We start from the raw sequence: 23,417 nt of genomic DNA, 5'->3' as shown, positions 1-23,417 counted from the left end.
TAGTTCCTGCTAGTTCCTGCTAAGGCCGGGCTCATTTCAGATTTCTAGCCTCACAGATTGCATTCTAGTTGTTGTCTTCTCTGGATTGTTTTTGGGATAATACACTCTTAGAACAAAGGGTTCCAAAAGGGTTCTTCAGCGGTCCCCAAACATTTCATTACAGTTGAAATCATGTTGTTTTCAAATTAGTTGTTTCTTTACAGTGGAGTCTCCTTTTTTGATCAAGTACTGTGCATGACTGATTTAATATTGTGTTATTAACAATGTGCCTCTCTCTCTCTCTCCTCCTTCCCTCTCTCTCTCTCTCTCTCTCTCCTCCTTCCCTCTCTCTCTCTCTACTCCTTCTTTCCTTCACTCTCTCTCTCTCTCTCTCTCTCTCCTCCTTCCCTCTCTCTCTCTCTACTCCTTCTTTCCTTCACTCTCTCTCTCTCTCTCTCTCTCTACTCCTTCCTTCCCTCTCTCTCTCTCCTCCTTCCCTCTCTCTCTCTCTACTCCTTCCTTCCCTCTCTCTCTCTCTCTCTCTCTACTCCTTCCTTCCTTCCCTCTCTCTCTCTCTCTCTCTACTCCTTCCCTCTCTCTCTCTCTACTCCTTCCTTCCCCCTCTCTCTCTCTCTCTCTCTCTCTCTCTCTCTCTCTCTCTCTCTCTCTCTCTCTCTCTCTACTCCTTCCTTCCTTCCCTCTCTCTCTCTCTCTCCTCCTTCCCTCTCTCTCTCTCTACTCCTTCCTTCCCCCTCTCTCTCTCTCTCTCTCTCTCTCTCTCTCTCTCCTCCTTCCCTCTCTCTCTCTCCTCCTTCTCTCTCTCTCTCTCTCCTCCTTCTCTCTCTCTCCTCCTTCCCTCTCTCTCCCTGTCCCCCTTCCTCCCATCCCTCCTCCCTCTCCTCTCCTCCTATACAGAAGTTGTATAAGAGTTTGAGTGAGGTGAAGTTGGAAGTAGAGACAGTGATAAAGACAGGAAGACAGATCGTTCAGAGACAGCAGACGGAGAAGCCTAAAGAGCTGGACGACAGACTCACTGCCCTCAAGCTGCTCTATAATCAACTGGGCGCGCAGGTCAGTGGCATCAGCCAATAGCACGCCTCAACCTAAATCCACTGCCTCTCGTACAGAGCCAATGATTGGTTTAACTGGCCACAAAGGATTCTGGGAGATGGAGTTTGGTGTGTATTGGTTTTGTTTGGGGTGGTGCTTTTTTAAGTCGGGGAAAAAATCAAGTTTATTTGAATGTAAAAAAATTGAATTGAATTCAGAGTGATTGATTAGATGAAGATGATTAAATTAGAAGTGAATGACAGGTATCTGTGAGATGTGTGTTTGTGTCTGTCAGGTGACGGAGGGAAAACAGGAACTGGAGAAGAGTCTGAAGTTGTCCAGGAAACTGCGTAAGGAGTTGAACAGCCTGACAGAGTGGCTAGCTGCTACGGACGCTGAGCTGACTAGGCGGTCTGCTGTGGAGGGGATGCCCAGTGATCTAGAGGCTGAGCTGGACTGGGCCAAGGTAGGAGGACAAACACAAACACACAGACCAGAAGATACACACACACACACACGTAGGGACAGACCCACACACACACACGTAGGGACAGACCCACACACACACACACACACGTAGGGACAGACCCACACACACACACACGTAGGGACAGACCCACACACACACACACTAGGGACAGACCCACACACACACACGTAGGGACAGACCCACACACACACACGTAGGGACAGACCCACACACACACACACACACACGTAGGGGCAGACCCACACACACACACGTAGGGGCAGACCCACACACACACGTAGGGACAGACCCACACACACACACACACACACGTAGGGACAGACCCACACACACACACACACACGTAGGGACAGACCCACACACACACACGTAGGGGCAGACACACACACACACACATAGGGGCAGACCCACACACACACACACACACACACACACACGTAGGGACAGACCCACACACACACACGTAGGGGCAGACCCACACACACACACACACACACACACACACACACACGTAGGGACAGACCCACACACACACACACACGTAGGGACAGACCCACACACACACACGTAGGGGCAGACCCACACACACACACACACACACGTAGGGACAGACCCACACACACACACGTAGGGACAGACCCACACACACACACTAGGGACAGACACACACACACACACACACACACGTAGGGACAGACCCACACACACACACACACGTAGGGACAGACCCACACACACACACTGGGGACAGACCCACACACACACACACACACACACACGTAGGGACAGACCCACACACACACACATAGGGACAGACCCACACACACACACACACACGTAGGGACAGACCCACACACACACACGTAGGGACAGACCCACACACACACACACACGTAGGGACAGACCCACACACACACATGTAGGGACAGACCCACACACACACACGTAGGGACAGACACACACACACACACGTAGGGACAGACCCACACACACACACACACTAGGGACAGACCCACCCACACACACACACTAGGGACACACACACACACACGTAGGGACAGACCCCCACACACACGTAGGGACAGACCCACACACACACACACACACGTAGGGACAGACCCACACACACACACTAGGGACAGACACACACACACACACACGTAGGGACAGACCCACACACACACACACACACGTAGGGACAGACCCACACACACACACTGGGGACAGACCCACACACACACACACACACACACACACGTAGGGACAGACCCACACACACACACATAGGGACAGACCCACACACACACACACACACGTAGGGACAGACCCACACACACACACGTAGGGACAGACCCACATACACACACACACGTAGGGACAGACCCACACACACACATGTAGGGACAGACCCACACACACACACGTAGGGACAGACACACACACACACACACGTAGGGACAGACCCACACACACACACACACTAGGGACAGACCCACCCACACACACACACTAGGGACAGACACACACACACACGTAGGGACAGACCCCCACACACACGTAGGGACAGACCCACACACACACACACACACGTAGGGACAGACCCACACACACACACGTAGGGACAGACCCACACACACACACACGTAGGGACAGACCCACACACACACACACGTAGGGACAGACCCACACACACACACACGTAGGGACAGACCCACACACACACACACGTAGGGACAGACCCACACACACACACACGTAGGGACAGACCCACACACACACACACGTAGGGACAGACCCACACACACACACACGTAGGGACAGACCCACACACACACACACGTAGGGACAGACCCACACACACACACACGTAGGGACAGACCCACACACACACACACGTAGGGACAGACCCACGCACACACACTAGGGACAGACCCACACACACACACTAGGGACAGACCCACACACACACGTAGGGGCAGACCCACACACACACACACACACACACACACACACGTAGGGACAGACCCACACACACACACACACACACACGTAGGGACAGACCCACACACACACACACGTAGGGACAGACCCACACCCACACACACACACGTAGGGACAGACCCACACACACACACGTAGGGACAGACCCACACACACACACACGTGGGGACATACCCACACACACACGTAGTGGCAGAGCCACACACACACGTAGGGACAGACCCACACACACACACGTAGGGACAGACCCACACACACACACACGTGTAGTGATTTCCACCTGTGTTTGGTCGTTTCCCAGCTCCAGTAAGGTGGTGTGTAAGTGGTGTAATGGCAGTGGTTGTCTCAGTGGGGAAGGAGGTCAGAGGGCTGTCAGACCTGCTCTGAATGTATGGCACCCTAGTCCCTATATAGTGCACTACTTTAGACCAGGACCATTGGGCTCTGTTCCCTATATAGTGCACTACTTTAGACCAGGATCATAGGGCTCTGTTCCCTATATAGTGCACTACTTTAGACCAGGATCATAGGGCTCTGCTCCCTATATAGTGCACTACTTTAGACCAGGACCATAGGGCTCTGTTCCCTATATAGTGCACTACTTTAGACCAGGACCATAGGGCTCTGCTCCCTATATAGTGCACTACTTTAGACCAGGACCATAGGGCTCTGTTCCCTATATAGTGCACTACTTTAGACCAGGACCATAGGGCTCTGTTCCCTATATAGTGCACTACTTTAGACCAGGACCATAGGGCTCTGTTCCCTATATAGTGCACTACTTTAGACCAGGATCATAGGGCTCTGCTCCCTATATAGTGCACTACTTTAGACCAGGATCATAGGGCTCTGCTCCCTATATAGTGCACTACTTTAGACCAGGACCATTGGGCTCTGCTCCCTATATAGTGCACTACTTTAGACCAGGACCATAGGGCTCTGTTCCCTATATAGTGCACTACTTTAGACCAGGATCATAGGGCTCTGCTCCCTATATAGTGCACTACTTTAGACCAGGACCATAGGGCTCTTTTCCCTATATAGTGCACTACTTTAGACCAGGACCATAGGGCTCTGCTCCCTATATAGTGCACTACTTTAGACCAGGACCATAGGGCTCTGTTCCCTATATAGTGCACTACTTTAGACCAGGATCATAGGGCTCTGCTCCCTATATAGTGCACTACTTTAGACCAGGATCATAGGGCTCTGCTCCCTATATAGTGCACTACTTTAGACCAGGACCATAGGGCTCTGTTCCCTATATAGTGCACTACTTTAGACCAGGACCATAGGGCTTTGCTCCCTATATAGTGCACTACTTTAGACCAGGACCATAGGGCTCTGTTCCCTATATAGTGCACTACTTTAGACCAGGACCATAGGGCTCTGTTCCCTATATAGTGCACTACTTTAGACCAGGATCATAGGGCTCTGTTCCCTATATAGTGCACTACTTTAGACCAGGACCATAGGGCTCTGTTCCCTATATAGTGCACTACTTTAGACCAGGATCATAGGGCTCTGTTCCCTATATAGTGCACTACTTTAGACCAGGACCATAGGGCTCTGTTCCCTATATAGTGCACTACTTTAGACCAGGATCATAGGGCTCTGCTCCCTATATAGTGCACTACTTTAGACCAGGACCATAGGGCTCTGCTCCCTATATAGTGCACTACTTTAGACCAGGACCATAGGGCTCTGTTCCCTATATAGTGCACTACTTTAGACCAGGATCATAGGCTCTGTTCCCTATATAGTGCACTACTTTAGACCAGGACCATAGGGCTCTGTTCCCTATATAGTGCACTACTTTAGACCAGGATCATAGGGCTCTGTTCCCTATATAGTGCACTACTTTAGACCAGGACCATAGGGCTCTGCTCCCTATATAGTGCACTACTTTAGACCAGGACCATAGGGCTCTGTTCCCTATATAGTGCACTACTTTAGACCAGGACCATAGGGCTCTGTTCCCTATATAGTGCACTACTTTAGACCAGGGTCCCCATGTTAAGGGAATAGGTTGCCATTTGGGACGCAGACTGTTTTCCTAGATGGCCTGGTTGGTTGCCTAGCAACACGCTCGCTGTCAGTAAACAAACGGCTGATTGTCTGGTGAATTTACAGGCTTCTATTTCCATCAGCCCGTCAACACTCTGATGTGTTTCTCCTTCAGTCCATCTGAGAAGATGGGAGGCTGATGCTCTATAATCTATCTGGGTCGTGTTCCTCGTCTTCCATCAGGCTCTGATTGGATTCCACTCTTCAACATAAAATGATTTGACTCAATTTGTTTCTTCACCCCTCCATGTGATTAACCTCCAAGACAATGTCACAATTCCCTATTATGTTGTGTCACAACCGTCCCTATGTCCTCCAGGTTAGTGTCTTATATAGGGCCCCTCTGTCCTCCAGGTTAGTGTCTTATATAGGGTCCCTCTGTCCTTCAGGTTAGTGTCTTATATAGGGTCCCTCTGTCCTCCAGGTTAGTGTCTTATATAGGGTCCCTCTGTCCTCCAGGTTAGTGTCTTATATAGGGCCCCTCTGTCCTCCAGGTTAGTGTCTTATATAGGGTCCCTCTGTCCTCCAGGTTAGTGTCTTATATAGGGTCCCTCTGTCCTCCAGGTTAGTGTCTTATATAGGGCCCCTCTGTCCTCCAGGTTAGTGTCTTATATAGGGTCCCTCTGTCCTCCAGGTTAGTGTCTTATATAGGGCCCCTCTGTCCTCCAGGTTAGTGTCTTATATAGGGTCCCTCTGTCCTCCAGGTTAGTGTCTTATATAGGGTCCCTCTGTCCTCCAGGTTAGTGTCTTATATAGGGTCCCTCTGTCCTTCAGGTTAGTGTCTTATATAGGGTCCCTCTGTCCTCCAGGTTAGTGTCTTATATAGGGTCCCTCTGTCCTCCAGGTTAGTGTCTTATATAGGGCCCCTCTGTCCTCCAGGTTAGTGTCTTATATAGGGCCCCTCTGTCCTCCAGGTTAGTGTCTTATATAGGGTCCCTCTGTCCTCCAGGTTAGTGTCTTATATAGGGTCCCTCTGTCCTCCAGGTTAGTGTCTTATATAGGGCCCCTCTGTCCTCCAGGTTAGTGTCTTATATAGGGCCCCTCTGTCCTCCAGGTTAGTGTCTTATATAGGGCCCCTCTGTCCTCCAGGTTAGTGTCTTATATAGGGTCCCTCTGTCCTCCAGGTTAGTGTCTTATATAGGGTCCCTCTGTCCTCCAGGTTAGTGTCTTATATAGGGCCCCTCTGTCCTCCAGGTTAGTGTCTTATATAGGGCCCCTCTGTCCTCCAGGTTAGTGTCTTATATAGGGCCCCTCTGTCCTCCAGGTTAGTGTCTTATATAGGGTCCCTCTGTCCTCCAGGTTAGTGTCTTATATAGGGTCCCTCTGTCCTCCAGGTTAGTGTCTTATATAGGGTCCCTCTGTCCTCCAGGTTAGTGTCTTATATAGGGTCCCTCTGTCCTCCAGATTAGTGTCTTATATAGGGCCCCTCTGTCCTCCAGGTTAGTGTCTTATATAGGGCCCCTCTGTCCTCCAGGTTAGTGTCTTATATAGGGCCCCTCTGTCCTCCAGATTAGTGTCTTATATAGGGCCCCTCTGTCCTCCAGGTTAGTGTCTTATATAGGGTCCCTCTGTCCTCCAGGTTAGTGTCTTATATAGGGCCCCTCTGTCCTCCAGGTTAGTGTCTTATATAGGGTCCCTCTGTCCTCCAGGTTAGTGTCTTATATAGGGCCCCTCTGTCCTCCAGGTTAGTGTCTTATATAGGGCCCCTCTGTCCTCCAGGTTAGTGTCTTATATAGGGCCCCTCTGTCCTCCAGGTTAGTGTCTTATATAGGGTCCCTCTGTCCTCCAGGTTAGTGTCTTATATAGGGTCCCTCTGTCCTCCAGGTTAGTGTCTTATATAGGGCCCCTCTGTCCTCCAGGTTAGTGTCTTATATAGGGCCCCTCTGTCCTCCAGGTTAGTGTCTTATATAGGGTCCCTCTGTCCTCCAGGTTAGTGTCTTATATAGGGCCCCTCTGTCCTCCAGGTTAGTGTCTTATATAGGGCCCCTCTGTCCTCCAGGTTAGTGTCTTATATAGGGTCCCTCTGTCCTCCAGGTTAGTGTCTTATATAGGGCCCCTCTGTCCTCCAGGTTAGTGTCTTATATAGGGCCCCTCTGTCCTCCAGGTTAGTGTCTTATATAGGGTCCCTCTGTCCTCCAGGTTAGTGTCTTATATAGGGTCCCTCTGTCCTCCAGGTTAGTGTCTTATATAGGGCCCCTCTGTCCTCCAGGTTAGTGTCTTATATAGGGTCCCTCTGTCCTCCAGGTTAGTGTCTTATATAGGGTCCCTCTGTCCTCCAGGTTAGTGTCTTATATAGGGTCCCTCTGTCCTCCAGATTAGTGTCTTATATAGGGTCCCTCTGTCCTCCAGGTTAGTGTCTTATATAGGGCCCCTCTGTCCTCCAGGTTAGTGTCTTATATAGGGTCCCTCTGTCCTCCAGGTTAGTGTCTTATATAGGGCCCCTCTGTCCTCCAGGTTAGTGTCTTATATAGGGTCCCTCTGTCCTCCAGGTTAGTGTCTTATATAGGGTCCCTCTGTCCTCCAGATTAGTGTCTTATATAGGGTCCCTCTGTCCTCCAGGTTAGTGTCTTATATAGGGCCCCTCTGTCCTCCAGGTTAGTGTCTTATATAGGGTCCCTCTGTCCTCCAGGTTAGTGTCTTATATAGGGCCCCTCTGTCCTCCAGGTTAGTGTCTTATATAGGGTCCCTCTGTCCTCCAGGTTAGTGTCTTATATAGGGCCCCTCTGTCCTCCAGGATATTGTCTTATATAGGGTCCCTCTGTCCTCCAGGTTAGTGTCTTATATAGGGTCCCTCTGTCCTCCAGGTTAGTGTCTTATATAGGGTCCCTCTGTCCTCCAGGTTAGTGTCTTATATAGGGTCCCTCTGTCCTCCAGGTTAGTGTCTTATATAGGGTCCCTCTGTCCTCCAGGTTAGTGTCTTATATAGGGTCCCTCTGTCCTCCAGGTTAGTGTCTTATATAGGGTCCCTCTGTCCTCCAGGTTAGTGTCTTATATAGGGCCCCTCTGTCCTCCAGGTTAGTGTCTTATATAGGGCCCCTCTGTCCTCCAGGTTAGTGTCGTATATAGGGTCCCTCTGTCCTCCAGGTTAGTGTCTTATATAGGGTCCCTCTGTCCTCCAGGTTAGTGTCTTATATAGGGCCCCTCTGTCCTCCAGGTTAGTGTCTTATATAGGGTCCCTCTGTCCTCCAGGTTAGTGTCTTATATAGGGTCCCTCTGTCCTCCAGGTTAGTGTCTTATATAGGGTCCCTGTGTCCTCCAGGTTAGTGTCTTATATAGGGTCCCTCTGTCCTCCAGGTTAGTGTCTTATATAGGGTCCCTCTGTCCTCCAGGTTAGTGTCTTATATAGGGTCCCTCTGTCCTCCAGGTTAGTGTCTTATATAGGGTCCCTCTGTCCTCCAGGTTAGTGTCTTATATAGGGTCCCTCTGTCCTTCAGGTTAGTGTCTTATATAGGGTCCCTCTGTCCTCCAGGTTAGTGTCTTATATAGGGTCCCTCTGTCCTCCAGGTTAGTGTCTTATATAGGGTCCCTCTGTCCTCCAGATTAGTGTCTTATATAGGGTCCCTCTGTCCTCCAGGTTAGTGTCTTATATAGGGTCCCTCTGTCCTTCAGGTTAGTGTCTTATATAGGGTCCCTCTGTCCTCCAGATTAGTGTCTTATATAGGGTCCCTGTGTCCTCCAGGTTAGTGTCTTATATAGGGTCCCTCTGTCCTCCAGGTTAGTGTCTTATATAGGGTCCCTCTGTCCTCCAGGTTAGTGTCTTATATAGGGTCCCTCTGTCCTCCAGGTTAGTGTCTTATATAGGGTCCCTCTGTCCTCCAGGTTACTGTCCTCAGGCTCTCTCCACACAAGCTAGGGTTATGTCCTAAGTGTGTTGTCTCTCTTTCTCTCCCTCCCTCTCTCCCCCAGGCAACCCAGAAGCAGACAGAGAAGCATGCTCCCCAGTTAAAGGCTGTAGTGGAGTTGGCTGAAGCCTTGAAGGCAGTGCTGAGAGGTCAGGAGAGCCTGGTGGATGACAAGGTCCAGCTACTCAACTGTAACTGGGTCGCTGTCACCTCCAGGAGTGAGGAGTGGTTAAAGCTGCTGCTGGTGAGTCTCTCTATCTCTCTCTGTCTCTGTCTCTGTCTCTGTCTGTCCCCCCCCCCCTCTCTCTCTCTCTCTCTCTGTCTCTGGCTCTGTCTGTCCCGCCTCTCTCTCTCTCTGTCTCTGTCTGCCCCCCCCCTCTCTCTGTCTCTGTCTCTGTCTGTCCATCTCTCCCTCCTCTTATCATGAGCCCCCAGCCTGGTCTAGCTGTCTCAGGTCTGTCTGAGTCCCTGTTGTGTCTGTTGTCTCTCTGTTATGGTTAAAGGGAGGAACACAGTGTATCAGAATGCATAGTTCATCACCTAGTGAAGGTTACTGTGTCTGTCTGTCTACAGTAGAAACACTATGGTTCCATTGTTATATACACACACTGTAGTAGGGGACTGCTTCTAACGCTGTGTCGCATTCACACACACACACACACACACACACACACACACACACACACACACACACACACACACACACACACACACACACACACACACACACACACACACACACACACACACACACACACGCACACCCCACAGGACTACCAGAGCCAGGTGGAGACGTTGGATGTGAATATGAAGGTGATAAAGGAGTGGATGGAGGGAGCAGAGAAAGAGATGGACCAGATAGAGAACCAGGGACCCAACGACCCTGTCCTCAAGGTACACAACACACCTGTCCTCAAGGTACACAACACACCTGTCCTCAAGGTACACAACACACCTGTCCTCAAGGTACACAACACACCTGTCCTCAAGGTACACAACACACCTGTCCTCAAGGTACACAACACACCTGTCCTCAATGTACACAACACACCTGTCCTCAAGGTACACAACACACCTGTCCTCAAGGTACACAACACACCTGTCCTCAAGGTACACAACACACCTGTCCTCAATGTACACAACACACCTGTCCTCAAGGTACACAACACACCTGTCCTCAAGGTACACAACACACCTGTCCTCAAGGTACACAACACACCTGTCCTCAAGGTACACAATACACCTGTCCTCAAGGTACACAGCACACCTGTCCTCAAGGTACACAACACACCTGTCCTCAAGGTACACAACACACCTGTCCTCAAGGTATGTGTGTGTATAATGACGGTGTGTGTGTGTGTGTGTATATTGACGGTGTGTGTGTGTGTGTATAATGACGGTGTGTGTGTGTGTGTATATTGATGGTGTGTGTGTGTGTGTGTGTATTGATGGTGTGTTTCCCAGGGTCTGCGTGGGGACTTGGAGGTGATGCATAGTAAGGTGGAGGCGGTGCGGGTGCTAGGCCGGGGTCTGCTGGGGACTCGTGGGGAACACTGCCAGGCACAGCTGGGGCCCAAACTGGAAAAGCTCAACCAGCGCTTTGACAGCATCGCACAGCGCATCACTGCAGGACAGGTACTGACCCCCTGCCCTCTAACAAAGACTTTTCATTGCAAAAGAAGAAGGCCAAGAAGGCCTTATGAATTCAGTGCCAGTTTGAAAACATCTCTTATGAATTCAGTTTGAAAACATCTCTCTCGATCCTCTACTGTCCTGTGTGTTAAATGACAAGAAGAGATCCTGTAGAAACAATCAAACAAGATTCTCAAATGGAAAAATATCTTAGTGATTTTTTAAGGCCATGATGGACAAAAGTGCAAAGTGCAAAGGTTACATGATTGTGTGTGTGTGTGTGTGTGTGTGTGTGTGTGTGTGTGTGTGTGTGTGTGTGTGTGTGTGTGTGTGTGTGTGTGTGTGTGTGTGTGTGTGTGTGTGTGTGTGTGTGTGTGTGTGTGTGTGTGTGTGTGTGTGTTTGGGTGGTTGTGTGTAGGCGGCAGCATCAGCAGTGGAAGTGGAGCAGTTCCACAGTGAAGCTAAGATCTGGCTGGACCTGCTGGAGGAAGAAGAGAAACAGGGAGAGAACCTCAAGGAGGAAGATTTCACAGGACAGGACGGGGTAACACACACGCTTCTATTATGTTCTATTCTATTCTATTCTGCTCCATTCTGTTCTATTCTGTTCTATTCTGTTCCGTTCTGTTCTGTTCTGTTCTATTCTATTCTATTCTATTCTGCTCCATTCTGTTCTATTCTGTTCTATTCTGTTCTATTCTGTTCTATTCTGTTCCGTTCTGTTCTATTCTGTTCTGTTCCATTCTGTTCTGTTCTATTCTGTTCTATTCTATTCTGTTCTATTCTGTTCTATTCTGTTATATTCTATTCTGTTCTATTCTGTTATATTCTATGCTGTTATATTCTATTCTGTTCTATTATGTTCTATTTCTGTTCTTTCATTCAAGTAATGTCTACATATCTCTTTCTCTCTCTCTTACACACACACACTCTCTCTCTCCTCCATCTCGCTCTCTCTCTTTCTCTCGCACACACTCTCTCTTTCACACACATTCTCTTCCCCTCTCTCTCCCCCATCTCTCTCCCCCCTTCTCTCCCTCTCTCCCTCTCTATCTCTCCCCCTGACCCCCCCCATCTCTCTCTCTGGCTCTTGTCTCTGTTTTAGAACTGTGAGGAGGGGGCAGTGAAGGAGCTGCTGCTGAAAGGACAGAAGCTACAGAGGAGAGTTCCAGACCTGGACAAGAAAGAACAGATCAGAATCAAACACAATCAGCTCAACACTAAATACAACAGTGTCATGGTGCAGAATACAGTCTTGGAATAATGACAACATTGAGAAAAATATAATTTTGTACCATTCTATCAGTAGTTCACCTGATTGTGTGTGTGTGTGTGTGTGTGTGTGTGTGTGTGTGTGTGTGTGTGTGTGTGTGTGTGTGTGTGTGTGTGTGTGTGTGTGTGTGTGTGTGTGTGTGTGTGTGTGTGTGTGTGTGTGTGTGTAGGACCTGCGTGGTGTGAGGAGGAGGAAGGCCCTGGCGATAGCCCCCCAGTGGTACCAGTACCGTAGGAAGACTGATGACCTTCTCCAGTGGCTGGACGACATTGAGAGGAGCGTGGCTGAACTTCCTGATCCAGCAGAGGAACAGAGGGTTAAGGTGAAACCCTGTCTCTTCCTGTCTCTATATCTGTCTCTCCCCTTATATCTCACTCTTCTTCTCTCTTTCTGTCTCTCTCTTCTTCTCTCTTCCTGTCTCTATATCTGTCTCTCCCCTTATATCTCACTCTGATCTAGCTGTCTGTCTCTCTTCTCCTCTCTTTCTGTCTCTCTTCTCCTCTCTTTCTGTCTCTCTTCTCCTCTCTTTCTGTCTCTCTTCTCCTCTCTTTCTTTCTCTCTTCTCCTATCTTTCTGTCTCTCTCTTCTTCTCTCTTCCTGTCTCTATATCTGTCTCTCCCCTTATATCTCACTCTTCTTCTCTCTTTCTGTCTCTCTCTTCTCCTCTCTTTCTGTCTCTCTTCTCCTCTCTTTCTGTCTCTCTTCTCCTCTCTTTCTGTCTCTCTTCTCCTCTCTTTCTGTCTCTCTTCTCCTCTCTTTCTGTCTCTCTTCTCCTCTCTTTCTGTCTCTCTTCTCCTCTCTTTCTGTCTCTCTTCTCTCTTTCTGTCTCTCTTCTCCTCTCTTTCTGTCTCTCTCTTCTCCTCTCTTTCTGTCTCTATTCTCCTCTCTTTCTGTCTCTCTTCTCCTCTCTTTCTGTCTCTCTTCTCCTCTCTTTCTGTCTCTCTTCTCCTCTCTTTCTGTCTCTCTCTTCTTCTCTCTTTCTGTCTCTCTTCTCCTCTCTTTCTGTCTCTCTTATCCTCTCTTTCTGTCTCTCTTCTCCTCTCTTTCTGTCTCTCTCTTCTTCTCTCTTCCTGTCTCTATATCTGTCTCTCCCCTTATATCTCACTCTTCTTCTCTCTTTCTGTCTCTCTCTTCTCCTCTCTTTCTGTCTCTCTTCTCCTCTCTTTCTGTCTCTCTTCTCCTCTCTTTCTGTCTCTCTTCTCCTCTCTTTCTGTCTCTCTTCTCCTCTCTTTCTGTCTCTCTCTTCTTCTCTCTTTCTGTCTCTCTTCTCCTCTCTTTCTGTCTCTCTCTTCTTCTCTCTTTCTGTCTCTCTTCTCCTCTCTTTCTGTCTCTCTCTTCTCCTCTCTTTCTGTCTCTCTTCTCCTTTCTTTCTGTCTCTCTTCTCCTCTCTTTCTCTCTCGCTTCTCCTCTCTTTCTGTCTGTCTTCTCCTCTCTTTCTGTCTCTCTTCTCCTCTCAGTTTAAATATGTATTTCTCTGAGTGTAATCTGACAGTGTGTGTGTGTCTTTGTTCCAGGTGATCAAAATGACATTCCGCTAAACTGAACTCCTCTTGAGAGTCACCTGTCATTCTCACCTGTACCTGAAACTACCAGCACTAGATGTCTGTCTGTCTGTTTTTCAGTCTCTCTGTCTTTCAGTCTGTCTGTCTTTCTGCCTGTCCGCTCATTTCACCGCTTCTTTTCTGGCCTGCCCTCTACGGGAGGATTTTACACATTTATTAAAGTCTATACCAGAAGAAACCAGACAGACTCTTATTGTGAATCTTCTCTCTCTTCATTTCCCTGATCTAACTGGAAAGAGTAGATGGTTCCTCCTCTTTCTGGGGAGAATGATGTGTGTGTGTGTGTGTGTGTGTGTGTGTGTGTGTGTGTGTGTGTGTGTGTGTGTGTGTGTGTGTGTGTGTGTGTGTGTGTGTGTGTGTGTGTGTGTGTGTGTGTGTGTGTGTGTGTGTGTGTGTGTGTGTGTGTGTGTGTGTGTGTGTGTGTGTGTGTGTGTGTGTGTGTGTGTGTGTGTGTGTGTGTGTGTGTGTGTGTGTGTGTGTGTGTGTGAGAGAGAGAGAGAGACTGGTTTTCCCCCTGGGTGTGACTCTGGCTGGTTTTGTCCCGTCCACTAGGAGATTGGCTCAGAGTTCGATGAGAAGAGTGAGGATCTGAAAGAGGTGCAGGGATTGGCCAAAGCGCTGTCAGACGCAGGGGCGACCTCGCTGGTGCAGCCCCGCCTCCTCCAGCTCAACACACGCTGGCAGGAGGTGGAGGCTAAATTCACCCCCTACCGCCGACAAAGTGTGAGTTCCCCCTGCCCCGTGCCAATCTGCCCCGTGCCAACTTGTCCCGTAACAACCAGGGTTGGGTTCAATTCCATTTAAATCCTGTTGAATTCAGGAAGTACACTGAAATTCCAATTCCAATTCTCTTCAATGCTTTTCAATGAGGAACATTTGGAATTGGAATTTGGTTTACTTTCTCAATTGATTGGATTTGAAAGCATTCCCTGGTGCCAACTTACCCCTGCCCGCTAGCTACTACAAACTAACTACTAACTATAACCTGCTGCCTCTAACCAGTAGGTTAACCGTGGGATTGAGCTGTCAGTGAAGTCACTAATCAATTAATCAAATAGGAAAGACAAATATCAATCAACTAATATCAATCAGTGAATATCAATATCAACATTAAATAAAGGTCTCCTGAATGAGTGTGATGCAAACACCAGACACACATATGATGTAGGTAACCTGTCTCTTCTAGTCCAGTCAGACAGCAGGTATATTCTAGTCCAGTCAGACAGCAGGTATATTCTAGTCCAGTCAGACAGCAGGTATATTCTAGTCCAGTCAGACAGCAGGTATATTCTAGTCCATTCAGACAGCAGGTATATTCTAGTCCAGTCAGACAGCAGGTATATTCTAGTCCAGTCAGACAGCAGGTATATTCTAGTCCAGTCAGACAGCAGGTATATTCTAGTCCAGTCAGACAGCAGGTATATTCTAGTCCAGTCAGACAGCAGGTATATTCTAGTCCAGTCAGACAGCAGGTATATTCTAGTCCAGTCAGACAGCAGGTATATTCTAGTCCAGTCAGACAGCAGGTATATTCTAGTCCAGTCAGACAGCAGGTATATTCTAGTCCAGTCAGACAGCAGGTATATTCTAGTCCAGTCAGACAGCAGGTATATTCTAGTCCAGTCAGACAGCAGGTATATTCTAGTCCAGTCAGACAGCAGGTATATTCTAGTCCAGTCAGACAGCAGGTATATTCTAGTCCAGTCAGACAGCAGGTATATTCTAGTCCAGTCAGACAGCAGGTATATTCTAGTCCAGTCAGACAGCAGGTATATTCTAGTCCAGTCAGACAGCAGGTATATTCTAGTCCAGTCAGACAGCAGGTATATTCTAGTCCAGTCAGACAGCAGGTATATTCTAGTCCAGTCAGAGAGCAGGTATATTCTAGTCCAGTCAGACAGCAGATATATTCTAGTCCAGTCAGACGGCAGGTATATTTTAGTCCAGTCAGACAGCAGGTATATCCTAGTCCAGTCAGACAGCAGGTATATCCTAGTCCAGTCAGACAGCAGGTATATTCTAGTCCAGTCAGACAGCAGGTATATTCTAGTCCATTCAGACAGCAGGTATATTCTAGTCCATTCAGACAGCAGGTATATTCTATTCCAGTCAGACAGCAGGTATATTCTAGTCCAGTCAGACAGCAGGTATATTCTAGTCCAGTCAGAGAGCAGGTATATTCTAGTCCAGTCAGACAGCAGATATATTCTAGTCCAGTCAGACGGCAGGTATATTTTAGTCCAGTCAGACAGCAGGTATATCCTAGTCCAGTCAGACAGCAGGTATATCCTAGTCCAGTCAGACAGCAGGTATATTCTAGTCCAGTCAGATAGCAGGTATATCCTAGTCCAGTCAGACAGCAGGTATATTCTAGTCCAGTCAGATAGCAGGTATATTCTAGTCCAGTGAGACAGCAGGTATATTCTAGTCCAGTCAGACAGCAGGTATATTCTAGTCCAGTCAGACAGCAGGTATATTCTAGTCCAGTGAGACAGCAGGTATATCCTAGTCCAGTCAGACAGCAGGTATATTCTAGTCCAGTCAGATAGCAGGTATATTCTAGTCCAGTGAGACAGCAGGTATATTCTAGTCCAGTCAGACAGCAGGTATATTCTAGTCCAGTGAGACAGCAGGTATATTCTAGTCCAGTGAGACAGCAGGTATATTCTAGTCCAGTCAGACAGCAGGTATATTCTAGTCCAGTCAGACAGCAGGTATATTCTAGTCCAGTCAGACAGCAGGTATATTCTAGTCCAGTGAGACAGCAGGTATATCCTAGTCCAGTCAGACAGCAGGTATATTCTAGTCCAGTCAGATAGCAGGTATATTCTAGTCCAGTGAGACAGCAGGTATATTCTAGTCCAGTCAGACAGCAGGTATATTCTAGTCCAGTCAGATAGCAGGTATATTCTAGTCCAGTGAGACAGCAGGTATATTCTAGTCCAGTCAGACAGCAGGTATATTCTAGTCCAGTCAGACAGCAGGTATATTCTAGTCCAGTGAGACAGCAGGTATATTCTAGTCCAGTCAGACAGCAGGTATATTCTAGTCCAGTCAGACAGCAGGTATATTCTAGTCCAGTGAGACAGCAGGTATATTCTAGTCCAGTCAGACAGCAGGTATATTCTAGTCCAGTCAGATAGCAGGTATATTCTAGTCCAGTGAGACAGCAGGTATATCCTAGTCCAGTCAGACAGCAGGTATATTCTAGTCCAGTCAGATAGCAGGTATATTCTAGTCCAGTCAGATAGCAGGTATATTCTAGTCCAGTCAGACAGCAGGTATATTCTAGTCCAGTCAGACAGCAGGTATATTCTAGTCCAGTCAGACAGCAGGTATATTCTAGTCCAGTCAGACGGCAGGTATATTTTAGTCCAGTCAGACAGCAGGTATATTCTAGTCCATTCAGATAGCAGGTATATTCTAGTCCATTCAGACAGCAGGTATATTTTAGTCCAGTCAGACAGCAGGTATATTCTAGTCCAGTCAGACAGCAGGTATATTCTAGTCCAGTCAGATAGCAGGTATATTCTAGTCCAGTCAGACAGCAGGTATATTCTAGTCCAGTCAGACAGCAGGTATATTCTAGTCCAGTCAGACAGCAGGTATATCCTAGTCCATTCAGACAGCAGGTATATTCTAGTCCAGTCAGACAGCAGATATATCCTAGTCCAGTCAGACAGCAGGTATATTCTAGTCCAGTCAGATAGCAGGTATATTCTAGTCCAGTCAGACAGCAGGTATATTCTAGTCCAGTCAGACAGCAGGTATATTCTAGTCCATTCAGCTAGCAGTTCTCTTAACAAGGGTCTGTTAACAAGTTATTGAAGGCCCCAGAGCCAAGCCAACTAGATGATATGTAGTCTTCAGACAGTATTACTGAGGGGATGATGACCTGTAGTCTTCAGACAGTATTACTGAGGGGATGATGACCTGTAGCCTTCAGACAGTATTACTGAGGGGATGATGACCTGTAGTCTTCAGACAGTATTACTGAGGGGATGATGACATGTAGCCTTCAGACAGTATTACTGAGGGGATGATGACATGCAGCCTTCAGACAGTATTACTGAGGGGATGATGACCTGTAGCCTTCAGACAGTATTACTGAGGGGATGATGACATGTAGCCTTCAGACAGTATTACTGAGGGGATGATGACATGTAGCCTTCAGACAGTATTACTGAGGGGATGATGACCTGTAGCCTTCAGACAGTATTACTGAGGGGATGATGACCTGTAGCCTTCAGACAGTATTACTGAGGGGATGATGACATGTAGCCTTCAGACAGTATTACTGAGGGGTGATGACATGTAGCCTTCAGACAGTATTACTGAGGGGATGATGACCTGTAGCCTTCAGACAGTATTACTGAGGGGATGATGACATGTAGCCTTCAGACAGTATTACTGAGGGGATGATGTCATATAGCCTTCAGACAGTATTACTGAGGGGATGATGACCTGTAGCCTTCAGACAGTATTACTGAGGGGATGATGACATGTAGCCTTCAGACAGTATTACTGAGGGGATGATGACATGTAGCCTTCAGACAGTATTACTGAGGGGATGACAGCCTTCAGACAGTATTACTGAGGGGATGATGACATGTAGCCTTCAGACAGTATTACTGAGGGGATGATGACATGTAGCCTTCAGACAGTATTACTGAGGGGATGACAGCCTTCAGACAGTATTACTGAGGGGATGATGACCTGGAGCCTTCAGACAGTATTACTGAGGGGATGATGACATGTAGCCTTCAGACAGTATTACTGATGGGATGATGACATGTAGCCTTCAGACAGTATTACTGAGGGGATGATGACCTGTAGCCTTCAGACAGTATTACTGAGGGGATGATGACATGTAGCCTTCAGACAGTATTACTGAGGGGATGATGACATGTAGCCTTCAGACAGTATTACTGAGGGGATGATGACATGTAGCCTTCAGACAGTATTACTGAGGGGATGATGACATGTAGCCTTCAGACAGTATTACTGAGGGGATGATGACCTGTAGCCTTCAGACAGTATTACTGAGGGGATGATGACATGTAGCCTTCAGACAGTATTACTGAGGGGATGATGACATGTAGCCTTCAGACAGTATTACTGAGGGGATGATGACATGTAGCCTTCAGACAGTATTACTGAGGGGATGATGACATGCAGCCTTCAGACAGTATTACTGAGGGGATGATGACCTGTAGCCTTCAGACAGTATTACTGAGGGGATGATGACATGTAGCCTTCAGACAGTATTACTGAGGGGATGATGACCTGTAGCCTTCAGACAGTATTACTGAGGGGATGATGACATGTAGCCTTCAGACAGTATTACTGAATGGGGGTTTTCTAGTTTTCCTCCTCAGTTGCATCATCCAGGTGTTCATCCCTCCATCCTTCCCTCAGTGTGTGAAGAAGCAGCATGTTACACACCTGGCCTCTGATTTGCTGTTCTGTTGTGTTATGTTTCTGGTTTCCTGCCTCACATCACCACCGCATGTCCTGTCAATCAACATGGGTTGTGTCAATCACAGTCACCTGACCCCTGTCTAGAGTTACAACCAATCAATGACCCCCATGTATGTTTCCAGTCACCCAATGAAAACGCACCATACTCAACTCTTCACACAGGGCTCCACACACATGAACACCTGCCTTTGTGGCAGGGCTGATGAATGAAACATTGGATTGGTGTGGAGGAGTGGGTTTAGTCATGTGTGTTGGATCATAGGGACATTTGGCTGCTTTTAAAACATCCGTCACAAGCATCAGTAGACCACAAAACAAGACAAGCATCAGTAGACCACAAAACAAGACAAGCATCAGTAGACCACAAAACAAGACAAGCATCAGTAGACCACAAAACAAGACAAGCATCAGTAGACCACAAGACAGGCATCAGTAGACCACAAAACAAGACAAGCATCAGTAGACCACAAAACAAGACAGGCATCAGTAGACCACAAAACAAGACAAGCATCAGTAGACCACAAAACAAGACAGGCATCAGTAGACCACAAAACAAGACAGGCATCAGTAGACCACAAAACAAGACAAGCATCAGTAGACCATAAACAAGACAAGCATCAGTAGACCACAAGACAGGCATCAGTAGACCATAAAACAAGACAGGCATCAGTAGACCACAAAACAAGACAGGCATCAGTAGACCACAAAACAAGACAGGCATCAGTAGACCACGAAACAAGACAAGCATCAGTAGACCATAAAACAAGACAAGCATCAGTAGACCACAAGACAGGCATCAGTAGACCACAAAACAAGACAGGCATCAGTAGACCACAAAACAAGACAGGCATCAGTAGACCACAAAACAAGACAAGCATCAGTAGACCACAAAACAAGACAAGCATCAGTAGACCACAAAACAAGACAGGCATCAGTAGACCACAAAACAAGACAGGCATCAGTAGACCACGAAACAAGACAAGCATCAGTAGACCATAAAACAAGACAAGCATCAGTAGACCACAAAACAAGACAGGCATCAGTAGACCACAAAACAAGACAAGCATCAGTAGACCACAAAACAAGACAAGCATCAGTAGACCACAAAACAAGACAGGCATCAGTAGACCACAAAACAAGACAGGCATCAGTAGACCACGAAACAAGACAAGCATCAGTAGACCATAAAACAAGACAAGCATCAGTAGACCACAAAACAAGACAGGCATCAGTAGACCACAAAACAAGACAAGCATCAGTAGACCACAAAACAAGACAGGCATCAGTAGACCACAAAACAAGACACGCATCAGTAGATCACAAAACAAGACAGGCATCAGTAGACCACAAAACAAGACAAGCATCAGTAGACCACAAAACAAGACAAGCATCAGTAGACCACAAAACAAGACAAGCATCAGTAGACCACAAAACAAGACAGGCATCAGTAGACCACAAAACAAGACACGCATCAGTAGATCACAAAACAAGACAGGCATCAGTAGACCATAAAACAAGACAGGCATCAGTAGACCACAAAACAAGACAAGCATCAGTAGACCACAAAACAAGACAAGTATCAGTAGACCACAAAACAAGACAGGCATCAGTAGACCATAAAACAAGACAGGCATCAGTAGACCACAAAACAAGACAGGCATCAGTAGACCATAAAACAAGACAGGCATCAGTAGACCACAAAACAAGACAGGCATCAGTAGACCATAAAACAAGACAAGCATCAGTAGACCACAAAACAAGACACGCATCAGTAGACCATAAAACAAGACAAGCATCAGTAGACCACAAAACAAGACAAGCATCAGTAGACCATAAAACAAGACAAGCATCAGTAGACCACAAAACAAGACAAGCATCAGTAGACCACAAAACAAGACCAACCCACATGTAGTCTACGTCTGTCTATGCAATATTTGGCAAGGCATACAGTATCAACATTGAACACACATGAACACTGTGGTGGCTGTTTCTGTCACGGTACGTCAATGACCCCTACACTTCCTGTACCCCAGGAAAAGTAGCTGCTGCTTCGGGCAGCAGCTAATGGGGATCCATAATAAATACAAATGACCAGGTATTTACTGTGAAATCCCACTGTATTTACGCGGTATAGACCTATGACTACTGTCACTCTGTCCTCATGACTGAACCTACTATGCCATAGCCTAGTTCCAGATCTGATGGTGTTGTGTAGCCGACTGCGTGGAACCAGGCTAACTTTAACATAACTCTTAACACACAACGCACGTCATGTGCCTGTCAAACCACAAGGTGATCCATTTCTGATCTTTGAGAAACGGAGCCGACATCAGAGGTGAGATGGTTATGTCTTGGTGTTGTTGTATTTGGGCTCAAGGTCCGTTGAAGTGCTGTTGTGAAGTTCTGGGTAACGCTGTTCTGTGCTTGATGGGATGGTTGGATGACTTCCATTGGGTTACAATTAAGAGCAATACACACAATATATACATACAGGAAAGGCACAACCACAGGGACACAATCAAGCATTTAACTGTACCTTTTACACCCCGCTGTGTTCTGTGCATTTGACAAATCCACGTGTGAATCAGGCATAAGCCAATGATCGAGACTGAGAAACGAATTGTGTTTATGAAAGGATGGATTAAACACTACTGATTGGCTCATTAAACCCTCTTCTGCTCTGTCTGTCAGACTCTAAATGAACTTTACCGACACCAGTGTCCTCAATCACCTTTCTCCCTGTTCTTCAGTATTTACTCAGGTTTCTATAACCAACACATTATATCAGGTTGTCTATCCTCCTCTCTCTCTAATTCAACCTTTTCTTTAGTATTTACTCACATTTAAAGGTTCAAAACCCTCACTCTGACCTCTTCATGTTTATCCATTTCTATTTTTACAACAAGACTGCTGAATCAATATCGGGACAAGGTTGTGAATTTCATTATACAGGTTCTATATAGGTGCCGTGGAAGTGGAAAGTTTCCAACGGATGAAACATCGTTGACAACATTAAGGTTCCGTGTAAGAATGTGATATTCCCAGATAAAGTGTCTCATATGAGTCACGGAAGTCATTAAGAAGAACACTTAAGGACAGGAGAGAGAGTTGTGAGTTACTGCGTCTTATGTTAATGTCCAGGAAGGAGTGTAAAAACTGAATGAAAATATATATATATTTTTTAAAGATAAATAATGTAAAGAGATAGTGAGGGATTAGAGAGGTGTTGTACTAGAACACAGAACAGGAATAACAACAAACACTGTCTTGACTCAACCCTCTGTGAAGGTATCTACAGTATATAGTGGTAGGAAACCTTACCCCCTCTGTGAAGGTATCTACAGTATATAGTGGTAGGTAGCCTAACCCCTCTGTGAAGGTACTACAGTATATAGTGGTAGGGAACCTAACCCCCTCTGTGAAGGTATCTACAGTATGTAGTGGTAGGGAACCTTACCCCCTCTGTGAAGGTATCAACAGTATGTAGTGGTAGGGTACCTTACCCCCTCTGTGAAGGTATCTACAGTATATAGTGGTAGGGAACCTTACCCCCTCTGTGAAGGTATCTACAGTATATAGTGGTAGGTAGCCTACCCCCTCTGTGAAGGTATCTACAGTATATAGTGGTAGGGAACCGTACCCCCCCCTGTGAAGGTATCTACAGTATATAGTGGTAGGTAGCCTAACCCCTCTGTGAAGGTATCTACAGTATATAGTGGTAGGTAGCCTACCCCCTCTGTGAAGGTATCTACAGTATATAGTGGTAGGTAGCCTACCCCCTCTGTGAAGGTATCTACAGTATATAGTGGTAGGTAGCCTACCCCCTCTGTGAAGGTATCTACAGTATATAGTGGTAGGGCACCTTACCCCCTCTGTGAAGGTATCTACAGTATATAGTGGTAGGTAGCCTAACCCCTCTGTGAAGGTATCTACAGTATATAGTGGTAGGGAACCTTACCCCCTCTGTGAAGGTATCTACAGTATATAGTGGTAGGTAGCCTACCCCCTCTGTGAAGGTATCTACAGTATATAGTGGTAGG

At 47.1% G+C, this 23,417-nt stretch overlaps 1 protein-coding gene across 1 annotated transcript in view; it reads left to right on the top strand.

The window, feature by feature from the left end:
- The window catches only part of LOC129842429 (dystrophin-like), a gene marked incomplete at both ends in the record, with an annotated part of 185,041 nt that overhangs the window by 136,180 nt on the left and 25,444 nt on the right, over nt 1-23,417 (top strand). The window contains 9 exon segments of the mRNA XM_055910991.1: nt 895-1,050; nt 1,325-1,495; nt 9,494-9,673; nt 10,201-10,323; nt 10,894-11,064; nt 11,480-11,605; nt 12,167-12,301; nt 12,504-12,656; nt 14,449-14,619. Coding sequence (XP_055766966.1) covers nt 895-1,050; nt 1,325-1,495; nt 9,494-9,673; nt 10,201-10,323; nt 10,894-11,064; nt 11,480-11,605; nt 12,167-12,301; nt 12,504-12,656; nt 14,449-14,619 — 1,386 coding nt within the window.

This window comes from Salvelinus fontinalis, unplaced genomic scaffold, assembly GCF_029448725.1.
Source record: "Salvelinus fontinalis isolate EN_2023a unplaced genomic scaffold, ASM2944872v1 scaffold_0040, whole genome shotgun sequence".
Lineage (NCBI taxonomy): Eukaryota > Metazoa > Chordata > Actinopteri > Salmoniformes > Salmonidae > Salvelinus > Salvelinus fontinalis.
This window is presented reverse-complemented; position numbering and strand designations above follow the sequence as displayed.